This window comes from Euprymna scolopes, chromosome 2 (genome assembly GCF_053919585.1).
Source record: "Euprymna scolopes isolate OS-2025 chromosome 2, ASM5391958v1, whole genome shotgun sequence".
NCBI lineage: Eukaryota > Metazoa > Mollusca > Cephalopoda > Sepiida > Sepiolidae > Euprymna > Euprymna scolopes.
The window spans coordinates 191,540,122-191,555,591 of NC_136483.1; the positions used below are offsets into that span (position 1 = coordinate 191,540,122).

General features: G+C 31.0%; 1 protein-coding gene across 8 annotated transcripts in view; it reads left to right on the forward strand.

Annotated features, from left to right (window-relative positions):
• Window positions 1-15,470, forward strand: part of LOC145300079 (segment polarity protein dishevelled homolog DVL-3-like) — a 284,306-nt gene that overhangs the window by 194,148 nt on the left and 74,688 nt on the right. For all 8 annotated transcript variants that reach the window (XR_013872349.1, XR_013872375.1, XM_080144458.1 and 5 more), the window contains 6 exons: window positions 7,639-7,721; window positions 10,005-10,134; window positions 10,704-10,797; window positions 11,283-11,352; window positions 13,172-13,259; window positions 14,300-14,428. Coding sequence is in view for 6 of the 8 variants with exons in the window: in XM_080144458.1 (XP_080000584.1) it covers window positions 7,639-7,721; window positions 10,005-10,134; window positions 10,704-10,797; window positions 11,283-11,352; window positions 13,172-13,259; window positions 14,300-14,428 (594 nt within the window). In the remaining 2 variants the exon portion in view is untranslated. The remainder of the gene's footprint in view (window positions 1-7,638; window positions 7,722-10,004; window positions 10,135-10,703; window positions 10,798-11,282; window positions 11,353-13,171; window positions 13,260-14,299; window positions 14,429-15,470) is intronic.

Below are 15,470 nucleotides of genomic sequence, written 5' to 3' on the forward strand. Positions count from 1 at the left end.
TACGCCAAAGAGACATACAACTGAGAACGGATAAAATTAAACCTTTAAAAACACTTGAAGGCGGTTTTAAACTAACGTGAACGTTTTCTAGGTCAAACATGACGTCATTGTCGTAGGAGCAGAGAAAATGAACGAACAATTTTTTCGGCACTCCTCCCTGTACAAAACTGATGATTTTAGGGTGAATAAATTAATGTTTTTGGACAATTTTTCAATATTTGTCGGGCGAAGGTTGGAACTTTAAAATGATACCTATCTGGTGAAAATCCGTGACCCGTGTCAAAAGTTTTTGCGAGACATACATACATACGTACACACTTTTATATATATAGACTAGCGGGGGGTACCCAGCGTTGCCCGGGGGTTTGGAGGTGTGTGTGGTTTTAGGTAAAACAAAACAGCCGAGTGTTTGTGTCGGAGGGTTAAAATAAAAAAAAAGTTTTGGTAGGTAACTATGAAGGATCGAACCATGAACCCTTGAAGTTGGAAATTAATGTGGGAAAAAAAACGTGCTACGTTAACCACTGGGCCACCACGAAATAGTAACGGAAACATGTTTGAATTTATTTAAGTATTAAAACTTGGCAGGTGCCTGTACTTAATGAGGTCAACTTTGACTGTGGAGCAGTATTTTATTTATTGTGGGGCAGGATTTTTTATTTTTTTGTTTCCCCAAGATGTTGTGGGGAAAACCAGCTCCCCATAAAAAGTGGATTGTCCAAATTGAATAGCAATTGTCTGATATAAGGAGAAACTCCACATTGATCAAAGCTGATTGCTTTTGGACGTTTCCGGAAAAATGTTGCCAGAATTAGTTTTGCTTTTATTATACGAAAAAGCTTAATGCACATGCGGCGATCGAAAAATGTTGAATATTTATCTTTTCAAAGTCGAGCAAATTAAATAGACAGGCGACCTTCATTGTTAACTCGTAGATATTATCATTTAGACGTGATATAAAAAGTTTTAAGAAGTGAGTCGACCGATCGCTTCGCTTAAAAATGCCGTTCTCAGACATACACAAAAAGCGAACATGCACACATTTTCGCTTTTATATTTATAGATAGATTAGAAGGCCCACCTGGCGTTATCCGGAACAGAATTCGGTTTTCCTTTTCTTTATTTGTTTATATTTCGCATTGTCCTCTTCCTTTCCTTCTTTAATCTTGCTGCTGCTATTTTTTAAAAATCTTTTTCTGTTTCTTTAGTTTTTTCATTAAAAAAAAGTCTTTTGGTTTTTATTCACTTTAAATAAGTGCTTTGCTACTTAGACATAAGAGACTTCTGTGTATTAAGAGCAATACATGTGGGAAGTTGTGCAGCAAGATGTTTATTCACATTATTTATATTTCTGCATATTGTGCAGTTAGAGAAACAAGGAGCAAGAAGGAAATTTCAATGACTAACAGTTTAAAGAAAAGTAAAAAGCCTCCGGGTACGTGCGGATTTCTACAGTGAAGGGGTAGGATTTAGCTAACATGAATTGGTTGGGAAGATTTACAGCCGGGGGGGGGGCACCAGTGCAGCAAATTCGTTGCAACACACTCCATTAAAGTACTTATAAACAAGCATAGGGATGTGACATTGCAGTAATGGGGCTGGAGTTTGGTAAACAGTGTGAAACTTATTAGAGGTTCTTTTTCAGACCCTAAGATGAAGAGATTGATGCACTAACGTCGATGTAACAACAATACTCTACACATTAGTGAATCTTAGCGTTGTAGAAATATAGAATGCTAGCAGGTGTGACAAGTTACATGAGTCGTCCCCTTAAGTAATCTAATTTACAAAATTTCCACTACTAACAATTACAATATTGTCCCATTGACTACTGTATACTCGGTAACCCTTATCCTCGAGTGACCTCCAGGCTTTGATAAGTGGTGACTCCTTTATTTTGAAAAAAAGGAAAAAAGAAAAAGCACAGTAACAGTGGAGGAAGGGGGGCACTTTCTTTGCAGCAACCGTGGTAATGTTTTCTATGTATTTGTTTCAATTTATCTGTGAATGTTAAGTCAAGGAATTTGAATTTTGGACTTTCGAGTTAGGTGCTTTAGCCATGGCAATTGCATTTGAAGTGACCCAATGGCGTGATTGGAAGAGTTTCCTGATGTCATTATCAGATGCAATTTTTCTGTCAAGGACTTACACTGTGAAACGTTTGCTGATGTCCAGTCTGTTATTAATGAACTTCAACATGTTACATAGCAGATTGGGATAAAAATAAATGCATCTAAGAGAAAAATACTCTCTACTAACTTTGCCCTAACAGACAAAGCACCCATCGTCCTCAATGGTGATGTTCTTGAAGAGGTTGAGTTTCAAATATTTTGGCGCCACCATCAAAGCACAGATTAACATTGCATGCCATGCCTTCTACCAACTTAATTACTGGCTCTGATCCAAATCTGAAATAAACTGCAGCTCCAAAATAAGGATCTACCAAGTACTGGTGTAAACAATCCTCTTTTATGGCAATAAATCCTGGGCAAGAAGAGTGGAAGATTTTTGGTGATCGGAAACTTTCAATCACCACTGCCTGTATTGCATCCTAAGTGTCTGATGGAAACACTTCCTCTCAAACAATACTGTATATCTCTCTTGTAAAATTAACTTTCTTCTACAAGTCAAAATCACAAGACATCTACACTGGCTAGATCATATCCTTCATCATCAACCAATAGAATTCATTTATAAATCAGTTGCTGCAGCTTCCCTAGAAGGTTGAAAAAAGCAATGTGACAGACAAAAACTAAAGCTTGTAAATGAATATTGTCTCGTCTTGAAGCGGCATTCACCCAGGATTTGTTAAGCTAGCTCCTGCTAATGAATTCACAGCATCTCTCTCAAAAGCTGACCAAGTCCGTCAGTCCATTGTGTAAATGAATAAAAAATGTCATCCTAAAAATCTTACATATACAATTTTTTTTTTTTTTTTTAATCTGCTTGGAATTAAATTACAAATATCTTAATAATAGACAACTAATAGATCATTTAGACACTTAGTTTTCAAAAGTTAACCAAGAATTAAAGGGGGGAGGGGCTAAGATGTTTACTTCTCTGAGGTGAATCAATTGTTGTTTAATTTCCACTTACAAAATTATTGGATTTAGATAAGTTAAAACTTTCAATTTTAATAAAATGAGGATAATTTTTATTTTATTACTAGTCAAAGAAAAATGGATTTCACTTTGGTTAATGAATAATTTTGCTCTTTCGTGTGCATGTGGTGATGGGTACCCCCAAAACCAAACCAGCATGTCCTTTATTAAACTTCTAAATAAGCTGCAGATAGTGAAATTCAAGTTTAAAAACTTTTCAATTGATTAATGATTCTATTTTTTTTTTATAAGTAAGATTTTAAGAGTTAAGTTTAAAATATGGTTTAGTTAATGCAGCAAAAAAAAAATAAATAAATAAATAAATACAAAACAAACAAAAAAAAAAACTCCCATACAATGCTGGGTATGTATAGCTAGTTTATTAATATAAAAAAATAAAAAAATTCTGCTTTTATAATAATTTTATTTTTCTTTAACCTATATTGAACTAAACTGATATTCTTCTAATAACAAATGAAAACTTAGTTTTGATTATTCAGCCTACTGTTTCTACTCCAAAGTGTTATTCTCGTAACGTTTTGGCCGATGTAACCTCCAATCTTAAGATGTGTTTTGTCAAACTGGAATTTGTACCGAATTTTAAACTGAACCTTTTATTCAATCTTCAGAGGTAGTGTTTCTGTTTTGTCAGCCGTGACTGGGTAGAAGTCTTCAATAATTTATATATATATATATATAGATATATAGATATAGTATCACATGTATTGAAGATTGAACCTTCAACCTACAGAAGACTGTCACTTAGAAATGATTATTACTTAACACTTTATCCGTTGTACCATGTGTCAATAACTTCTAAGGTGAGAATAGTAGTTTGAATAATCCAAATTACAAATTCCCCATCTAAAAAAAATCTGAAAAGCTAAAATCATCCTTATTTATTTGCCTCCTGACGAAGGTCGATTTTTAATGTAGAAAAAAACAAAAAACAAAAGGGGGCACTTTAGATTGGGGCAAGGCCATTTTTTTTTTTTTTTTTTTTTTCAATTAGTCTATACTGAGATAATTTTTTTTTTAACTGAAAATATTTATTTTTTATAAATTATCCTGTTTTCTCTTCTTTTCCTCTGAATTTAAAAAAAAGAAAAGATTTTAATAATATTCTGTTTATAATTATAAAATATGTAAATTATTCCTAATTTTCATTCCCCTCACCCCTTTGAAACTCCTTTTTTTCTTTCCATTGTGTTCTGGAGCATGATCTCCTAAATAATGTCTTCTTTTTTTCTGACGGTTACATTATTCATATTGTTTTCCATTGTGGCCTTTCAAAGCTATACTTTATACTCACTGCTCACGTCTATGTAATAAAATCATTTATAGGCAACCTCTCTTCTTTGTATTCTTTTTGTCCCTGCATTGCTCACTTTGCTCGCTTAAAGTACTTGAAACCCTAGGGAAAGAAATGGTGGCCCTTGTCCTGCACATTAATTCTCTACTTGTTCACCCCATGTGTATGTGTGTGCGCATGCATATATATTGGGTTGTGTCTTTCTTCAACTTGCATCAAGTGCATTCAATGTTTCCTGTTGATTTATATTTGCACTCTGTAGGGCTTTACTTTTAAATTACAATTTTAACGTAATTCTCTTCCTTTTACCCCTCCCCCTTGGTTTTTCTTCGATATTTGAACAACTGCTGTTGTGCAGTGGAAGACAATGTTCAATGACCCCCCCTCCCTCTCATTTCTCTCTGCTTCCTTCATGCTAAAAAATGTCTTTAATTTCCAACTATGTTTTCCAGTCTGAAATTTCTCTTAATTTCAGAGTGATTAATAAGATTTCTGAACAAATTTTTTTATGATCACCAACATTAAAACTCATGCGACAAACTTTTGTTGAATTCTCATTCACTTGGTTTTGACACCTTTCAATTCTTATAATAATTTTTTTTGTACTGATATTTATATTACCCCCCCCCCTTTTTTTTTTCTATTTATTTAAAAAGAAAATACAATTTTGTTATACATGGGCCATGGAATTGCATCATCTAGCAAAAGATCTAGCTAATTTGCATATTCTTTTAAACATTCATTTTAATTAATTCCTATTAGTTTTTTTTGTGGTTGATAATCATCTTTAGTTAACTATTACGTGTAATTATATTCATGCAAATATTCTACATGATTTATACTTACATAATATTTGCATAAAAACTTACAGTAAACACAAACCTCTTTCTATATATGTATTATTTATGCATATATATATATATTTCTTTTCAAGGGAAATAAGGTAAAAAAAAAAAAATATATATATATATATATATTTAAAACATTTTGCCTACCAAACTTCTGTCAGTTTTGGTCTACAGAGATGAAACTTAATATATAGAGTATTTGAACCCATTCAAAACTTTATATTTGGGTTTTATCTGAAGAAAATTGGTGCAAAAGTGTGTGGGGGGGAATTTTCCAGGTGAAAGTCGAACGATGACATAATGAATATTGGTTCATGTTTTAATCTTAAGTCTTGCAGCGAACATGTCTTTATGGCTTGGGTGTTAACATCAAACGGAAAAGTAAATCCTAAGCTAAATATTTTGGTTTTGATTCTTGGTTGTGGTGCACAAGTCATTTTTTTTTTTTAACCTTTTTGAATCATTACTATTATATATAATGTAATCTATATATAGAAAAGCGAAAATGTGTGTATGTATGTTCGCTTTTTGTGTATGTCTGTAAAAGGCTTTTTTCGCTGGACTTTTCGGTCGGCTCATTCCTTTTTAAAACTTTTTATATCACGTCTAAATCATAATATATATGAGTTACGAATGGGGGTCGCCTGTCTATTTAATTTGCCCAACTTTCACGCACTATTTTTTCCAGATTTTTAAAGCGTGCCGTGTATCTTTTGCTTTTCAGTATAAAACAAGCGAAAACTGGCTTGCAGCCGCGTCATGTTTCAAAGTCAAACATCACGCGACTTAAGTTTCTCGCACCTGTTAATTTGATTTTATAAACGTTAAATTAAGTGGCTTTTCATTCCTCTTCTCTCGTGGCCGAGATGGCTAGGTGCCAGGGTTTTTTTCCATTTCGTTTTCATCTCCACGTCAAAGATTCATAGTTCAAGCCTACTTTCCTACTAAAATTTATTTTTTTTTTTTTACACCTCCAAACACCCGGCCAACGTTTTTTTTTTTTTTTTTTTTTTTTTTTAAACAGGGTTGTTTTGATCACCCCCCCCCCCCAACACACACACCTACAAACACCCGGGCCACGCCGGGTACCTCCCGCTAGTATAATAATAAATACGAAATCTGCATTAATCAAAATATATTTAAGTGTATTTTACGACTGGGCAATGCTGGGTAGCCTGCTAGTTATGTATAATACTAGACAGTGAAAAATTGATTAGTCATTAATTGCTAATGGTGGTTTCAAGAGAAATGTGAAATCTGAGCTAGAAATTACATGCATTTCTCTCTCGGCAGCCATATAATGATTGATGAAGCAATGTATGTAATTCTTAGCCCAACATACCAGATTTCCAATTCCTCTTGAAATCTCCAGTAGCAATTAATGTCTAACAAATTTTAACTGTCTAGTATTATACATAATGTCTTTTGTTCTTACAAACGTTACACATAATACGTCTGTGTGCGTAGATTTCATCTATATGAAAATCTGAAAATCAAGATACAGAAATTTGATAAAACAAATGTGCAATAGTTTTTGTTTGATAAACATTCAATGATGTTGATCAATACTGAATGTTATCTATTTAAGTTTGGAGCTAAAAGACATAATATAGGAATAGTGGTTTCAACAGGATAAGATAACTCTTCACATTTCAAATGACTCCTTGAATGGCTTCATGGGCACTTTAGTGATCGTTTCATCAGTAGGTGTGATCATTTGCTGAACCCTGACCCCATCCAGATTTTTATGTGTGGAAAAAAGATAATGTTTACCAAAACACTCCCTAAACTATACGTTAACAAAAGAGAATTATTGTAACCAACATCGGGGCAGTCTCGAAATGCTTTTCAGAGTTATTATTTCGCATGTTATCCAGGTGTGCTTGCATTTAAACAATGATAAAAAAAATGTGTTGAACATTTGTAACTGAAACTTGGTGGACAAGTCAAGTATACATTGAAGTTTATTTCATGATTAGATTGTAGCAAGGATTGGGAATTTTAACGATTCTATGGATGTTGTCTTTTTCGAAGAGGTGGGGGTCATTTTAGCTATTCAAAAAAATTGTAAATAGATTGTTTATGGATAAACAAAAATTCATTTTGGTGGATTTAAGTAATTTATTTTTAAAATGTTTTTATATTATTGCATGTTTGATTTTGATAATAAAATTAACAGCATCTAAAAATACTATTATACAAGAATATAAGAAACAACTGCAAGGAGCAGTGTGTCACTTTTTTCTTTTTTTTTTTTTTTTCTCATATGGTAAATAATTATTTCAAGGCAGATGGCAAAGAAGTTAACAATGAAATAAGTTGTTGCATTTTTTTTGTTTTATTAATTTTTTTTGAAATATTTCCTCTTTTTTTCCAGTGCCAATCCTCCTCATCATGGCAGGGAGAATGAACCATGTGACACGTGTACAGAAACAGAGTCCATTTTAAGTAGTAGAAGAGGTGAGATTTGTTTTTTTTTTTTAACTTTGAGTCATTACTAGCTAGCCTGGTTTAGGTAGAGACATATTACTGGCTGTAATGCTTAACTCTAAATATATTTAATCATATCCTTTCAACTTTTTACCCCAGTTAACTTTCATCTCCATATATAATAAAATGACTGCAGAAATCTCTGGATCAAAGTATTGTAGGTTTGCAACAACAGATACCACATACAAATTCAATACATCTTGGCTAATAGCCACTATCTTATGTAGCTTCCGAACACCATTTTACACACATTTAGTTGTGATATTGAAATCCATCACAATCATAACATCCTTAGAGGAAGAAGTCCCTACTTTTCTCTCTAATTATTTAGTCCTACCACTACAACTTATTTTTCATCTTGAACATTACCTTTTGTTATGCTATATAGATGTTACATCTGGACTAACTTGAATAAGTGAGCTCCCAAATATTTGCATTTTTTTTTTTTATGCCAAAAAAAATGACAAAAGTTTATTGACCGAATATAAAAATGAATGTGAGAGGCTGTGAGAAACAACCGATTAAACATTTTTTGCAGCTTGAACATTACCTTTATTAATGCTATATAGAGAAGCCGGCTATATTGAGGATGTTAACTCTGGACTAATTTGAACAAATTATCTCCTAAATATTTGCGTTTTTTTATGTCGAAATATAAATTACGGAAATTTTACAAATTAAAACTATCTTTTTGCTAGCAATTTCATTTTTGCAACATATTTCTTTGATTAAAATTCTGTAAATTTTTTTTTTTTTTTAAACTGTAATAAAAAAGACGCAATTATTTGGAAGCTAAACTCTTCAATATATAAATATATATATATGAAATGCATCAGTTTGAAACATTTTAGTGCATTCTTTTTTTCATTACACATTACAGGCGGAAGGTAACAACTGCTACCTAATAGGCCATACTACCCTACTTTTATTTGACAGGTTAGATGAAAGCACAGATTAATCACAGCACATAATCAAATTCCCATGTTAAGAATTGGTTTATAAATACTAACATTGTTACTTCGGCATGGTACATTCATTTTGGCCATGGGCACCATTGCCCGCTATTTTACTGGTTCTGCGGCGCTCCCATTAATAACCGTATTGTAGTCAGTTGGAAAGCAGGCAATCAGAAGAGAGTTCCACATGTGTGCAATTCTAAAAAAGAAATTTGTTCATAGAATCTACATTTAGGTTTAGGCACCGATAAAGAGTGGGGAGAAATTATTGATAGTGGTTTCAGTTAGACGAGTAGCATATCTGCCCCAGGATGGGTAAAATTCTCTAAGCAGAACAGTTTTGTAACACTTTCATGTCTTCTTACAAAAATTGAATTCCGGATATAATGCTACTAAACTTTGTTTGGAATCCTTATTTAAATTTAGATCAAAATCCATTACATGATTTTGATTCTAAAAAGTTTAAAATTGAAGGGGTAGTAAGAAGAAATTAAAATTTAGGGAATATTATTTAATTGGTGCTTATGAATCAAATTTAATTCAAATCTGATATCTTGAATTTTCAAATGGGAGATTATACTCGTATCATTTTATACTCATATCATCTTCCATTTGCCTGTTTCCCACCTAACTACAACCTGGATGTCTTCAAGTCCAACATAAACAAATTCCTGATAAACCGCCACCTTAAGTAAGACACTTTATCAAGTCTCCATTACTAATGATTACTACGATATTGTCCCATAGATTACTGTACATGCAATAACCCTTATCCCTGAGTGGCCTTCCAGGCCTTGATAAATGGTGATTTAAAAAAAAAAAAAAAAATCATGCCTCCTGAAACTCTTAAAATACTTAAAAGAAACTGAAATTTGGGAAATATTAATTGATGTCTAATACCTATTGCTGATGAATCACAAAAATTATTTGAATCTAAATTTTCATGAAAGGCAACCACTACCTCTTTGCCCAAAATTAAACTAAATATAACCCAGATTATACTGCTTACACATAGCATTTCTCACAAAATTCATAATGAAGAGTTAATTAGTTTGAATGAGTCTTGTCGATATAAACATATCTAATTTTATATAAATGTAGATAAAACTAATGACATTTGTTGGATAATATAAGAAATCAGATAAACGTAATTTCCAAAGCAAATAAATTTTTGTAGATATATTTTCTAATATCATCACCATAATTTTTTATTGATTTTTAAAAAATTGTCTCTTTAAGATATGAGAAATAATTTTATGAATAATTCTCATTTTTGTTAAATTATCTTTGATCTTAGGTCCACCTCGTATCAACGGACATGCCAAACATGACCGGCACAGAGACCCTCGACAGATCTATGAATCTACGTCCATGCTTAGCAGTGATTTGGAATCTACAAGTTTTTTTGATTCTGAAGACGATAGCAGGTAAAATAGTTTAAATTATATTTTTCTTTCTCAATTATACCCCCCCCCCTCAGCCATTATTATGACTCGGTAGTTAAACTAATACTTTCTTCAAACTTTTGATCATCACTAGAATATCCCTTTTTTTCATAAAAATGTGCCTCTTCTCTCTCTCTCTCTCTCTTCTGAAAAATTGTTTTCTTTTTAAATTTGATAAACATTTCTCGTTGTTTTGCATGTTAGATTTTCTGAGTCTTTAGAGTTTCGATTAATGTGTATTGATCTTAAATAGAACTTATCAGAAGTTTTTTTTTTTGTGTGTGTATGTGTGCACATGTATTCTAGTCCTCCACAGCTGTTTCATTGTTTTAAAACTCAGGCATAAAAGAAAAGGAATCTAATTGAAATTTGTACTTGGTTATTTATAATGATGTTCTATTTATTTTGTGCTTTTTTTCTCTTCTCCATGGGTGATTTTTTTTCTTCTTTCTATTCCTTATAAGTACTTTCATCCAGAGAAAGTAATATTTTAATATTTTCGAAATTTTTTTTTTTTTTTTTTCACTGATTTTTAACTTTGATTCTTGTAGGTTTTCAACAGTCACTGATACAACTGCTCGGTCTTCAAAGTATGGTCGGCACAAAAGAAGACGAAAAAGACACAGACTTCCTCCACTTAGCAAGGTATTACATTTTAATTTTGTGCTATTTAACAAATAAGTATTTTTCAGGTCTTATATTTACATTAACACATCTGTTCAGGATTTCTCTTTATTGGATGTCAAAGGAATTACCCTTTTTCTTTAGATTAACTTTGCTGAAATGATCAAATATTTTTTTAAAACACCTGAGCAAATCTTTATTCAATCAATAATCCGATTTAAATTATAAAAAAACTTAAATATTTCATCAGATTCCATAATGTTTTTGTAATTTTTTAAAAAAATTTTATATTTCTTTTTTTTTGTTTGAACACATGAATTTAAAAAAAAAAAAAAAAAAAATCCAATTTTTTTTTTCTAAATCTAATAACTCTATGTCTACCCATTAGCAATAAATGTAAAAAAATACCAAAAAAAAAAATCAAAAATCATATATCAAATATATATATATCAAAATAATGTACTCCAAAAAATATTTTTAAATTCTAATATTTTTCTTTTTTCCAGACGTCTTCCTTCAGCAGTATCACAGATTCAACAATGTCATTGAATATAATCACCGTCACATTAAACATGGGTAAATATTTTTGACATGAAACTGATTCTAACTAATCATTAAGATAAAAATGGTTACATTGAATGAACATTAAGAAAGTCAATTAATCCTTCTAAAGCAATTCAAAACCAGCAATTTTTTTTATGAGACAATCAACAATCTATAAAAAAAATCTCTAAAACATTCACAACAAAAACTCATCTAGCTACAACCGCTGTAAATTTTCCTTTCTTTCTCTGAAGTTGAACAGAACTTTTAATGAGCAGATTTTCTTTCCAAGAACTACCTGTCTGTAGAACACAACACCATCGACTGCTTCCTAGCTGACTACATCATGATCATATTCAAGTCTAATATTAAATTATTGTTGAGCAGTTCTCAAATAATCAAATTCTCCCCAGTTTCAGTCATTATCTCCGATCCTCAAGGTGTTTGTCTCTCCATTCACCTAACAAACTTGTTAACTTTTATCAAGTAGTTTTTACGCTTTGATAAGTGGTGACTCGCTAATTAAATACTAGGATTCTGCAATGCTGGGTCAACTTTAAACACATGCTCTTGGAATGCAAAATATCAAAACTAGTTTGAAAAACAAAATCTTGCTTTTTCTTTTAAATATTTTTATAGAAAATCTTAAAAAGCATATTTTGTTGTACTTAATCTGTTTAATAATTAGTGATGAGACCATTCCAAAAATTTTTCCTGATACCAATACAATTACTGATTCCGATTCTTTTAACATTTCTAAATTTGATCAGTCATTGTAAAACTAATTAATATTATGTTGTAGTTTTGTTTGTTTTTTTGTTTTTGTTAATAGGGTTTTTAAAATTTTCATTTATTTCATGGCATTGCACTTTTTGATTTCAATAAAAATATAATTGTGTAATTAGGAAAGTTATGTTTACAGAAAAAACACATGCGAAGTTGTCTCATAATTTTATTTATAGATTATCTTGAAAAATATTATAATGAAGTGTTTCTTTCCAAACGAGACTAATATTATGTGTTGCTCCAAGGGAGATAATGCATACCAAAACGTTTTTGGACACATTCTGAAATCATTTGGCTATAGATTAGATTTCATCTAATTTCATCTTACTAACATCTTATCAAAGTCTTATGATTTTAAATAAAACAGTCTCTTCACTTGTGGTAGATGAGAAGTTTTACTATTGAATAAATTCTTTCATTGTCACACTTAAAAATAGTCATTTTTGAAAGAAATGCTTTTCTTTGAAGACAATATTCATATTAATTAAACTGTCTGACCACTGTCTGTATTTTTTCTTGCCTAATTGTAACTTTGATAAATAATTTTTATTTACTATTACTAAAATATTTTTTCATTAAACATGTAATAGTGTAAAATATGAGAAAATTTATAATCTTATTCAAATATTAATTACAAAATTAAATCCACCAGAATGAATTTTTGTTTCTTAAATGCTCTTGACTTCACTCACACGTAAATCGTCATGTGATCTGTCTGTGAGCCTGCCTGCTAAGATTGTAAACAACTTTGTTTTTCATTTTACTCAGTTTAGACAAGAAAGTCTATATTTTCTTGCAAGAAATTAAGAGCTTAATGACACAAACATTAAACTTAAAAAAAAAAAATGAAAACAAAAAAAACTCTTGAACCATTTTGGGTAGGTACAGCTAGGTAAAGCTAATCTGACAAAATAAAAATTGGTAAAAATTATTTCTTATCAGAATATAAAAACTTGATTAATTAGCATGGACAAATTTATTTTGATCTTGCGATGATATTTAATTTTTTTTTTTTTTTTTGTTAATTTATTTTCTGATTCTGTTCTTTTTTATCTCTCATAAACAGACACGGTGAACTTTTTGGGGATCAGCATCGTTGGTCAAAGCAACAAAGGTGGTGATGGAGGCATTTACGTTGGCTCCATCATGAAAGGGTTCGTGCAGTATTTTTCTCTCACAACAGTTTATCTTGTCTTCACATTTTCTTTCTTTTTTCAGTATTTTAGTAAATTAAAAGATAGATTCTTAAAAATTAACATTTTTTTTATCATATTTAAAAATAATTTAAAGCTTGGTGCAGATATTGCATGAACCTTGATTATGAATGAGATAAAGAATGGCATTTCGCTTAACTCTTGAAAATATTTTTTGAAAAGTTTTGTGCAAGAAGTTTAAAACAGGATTAAGGAATACAACATATTTACACAGATGCATGCATATGTAATTATTTTGACAATTAGCACACATCAAATCACACAAACCATGAAAGTCATTGGATGCCTCATGGTTTACGTGCACTGTGGTATTGTCTGATCACGGAAATAATTACATAGAATCTCATCATTAAATCTTATATCATGCACATACTCTTACATGGGCAAAGGAAGGCAAATATATGTCCACGTTTACATATTTCTGTTTTATACTCTACAAAGAAAAATAATTTTACTTTTCGACATAAACAATTTGCTCATACAAGAATAACAAATTATTTTCTTTTGTTGAGTAGAAAACAGATGAGTGTGGGCACATATATTTGCCTTTTGTTAATGTGGAAGTATGTGCATGACATTGTACCTTGCTTTTTGACCAGCTATCACTGTAATTGCTGGCTGATTGAGTTCGTAGACATGTTGAAATTCTTTTTACTGGCTATGATCAGATTTCAGCAGGCAAAAATAATTCAGCCTGTGTGCATAATTATAAACATGCCACAAATACTGTCCAAATTGAACATCGTTTAAGCATGTTGGCATAGCAGTTCCTCTAATAACACTGGAGTTAAGCAATGTTGTTTTACCTTATTACACAATGATAAAAGCATGCCTTCTCTCTCAGTTATAGATATTCATTACATGACTACCAGGCCTTTTATAGGTATCACCTTGGTTTTTATACTTTAGTTTATTTGTTCACTTGGATTTTTTTTTTTATCCTTATGAAGCCAAAACTGTATTTACTTTGTTATTTCTAGTGGTGCTGTGGCTCAGGATGGTCGTATTGAGCCAGGAGACATGATACTGGAGGTGAATGGTATTAGTTTCGAGAACATGAGCAACGATGACGCTGTAAGAACATTGCGCGAAGCTGTCCAAAAACCTGGGTATATGAAAATTTTATATTCGAAAGATTTGTATTTAAAAAAAATATGAAGATTCTTTAGAATTTTGTTAATGCTTTTTTATTTAGTAGTAGTAGTAGTAGTATGTCAAGTATCCAATATAATGTTGTAGATAAATTTAGTAAAAATCTCAAATTACATTAAATCTGAATTAAAATACTAACAATGTCTTTATAGTGAAACTCTAATTTATTTTGAAAATTAACATTAGTGAACATCCTCTTTAATAAAACTTGTGAATAAGCTGCAACACATGTACGAAAATAATGGATAATACTTAAGTTGGGAGTCAGTAGTCAATGTTAATATTTTGTCAACTCAAAAAAAAAAACGCAAGCATAAAAAATACTCGGTTGGATAATTTTTGTTGAAAAGTTTAACATGTAATTGACTTATTTCTCTATAATATTTTATACTATTGGCCTGCATTTATATTTTCTTTAAGCAAAAACATAAAATTCTATTTGTGTAATTATGGAAGCCATGTTAATTTTAATTTGTACTCTATATATAGTTATAGAATCTACCATTTGTAGGTTATTTATTTATAAATATGCCCTAATAAGCAAATGAATCTACAAGCCTGTTGTATATGAAATATACATTTTCAACATAAATGAAAAGCTGATAACTGTTAAGAACTTAAAGCATAAACTCCTTTTTTTTTTTATCATAGTCACCGGATTCACCGTTACCGAAACTGATTGATATGCCATAAAGTAAAAAAAATCAAACTTACGAATAAGGAGTAAATTGATGGGGAACAGTTGATTTATATTTGAATTGGTTTATTATATATTAATGTTTAACAGATTTGTTCCATATAATGTTTTAACATTTAATTTGATTGAAAAACTGAACGTAATTAAAATTTCTTGTTTCATCAAACTGTCTCACAAGAATTTCCTCTCTCGCTATTTTGCTTAACTAACTGATTGATCTAGAAGTCCTAGACCATCTTTTCATGACATCTTTTCTGCGCATTATTTGGGCTACTATTATTCACTTGGTGGTTATTGGCACA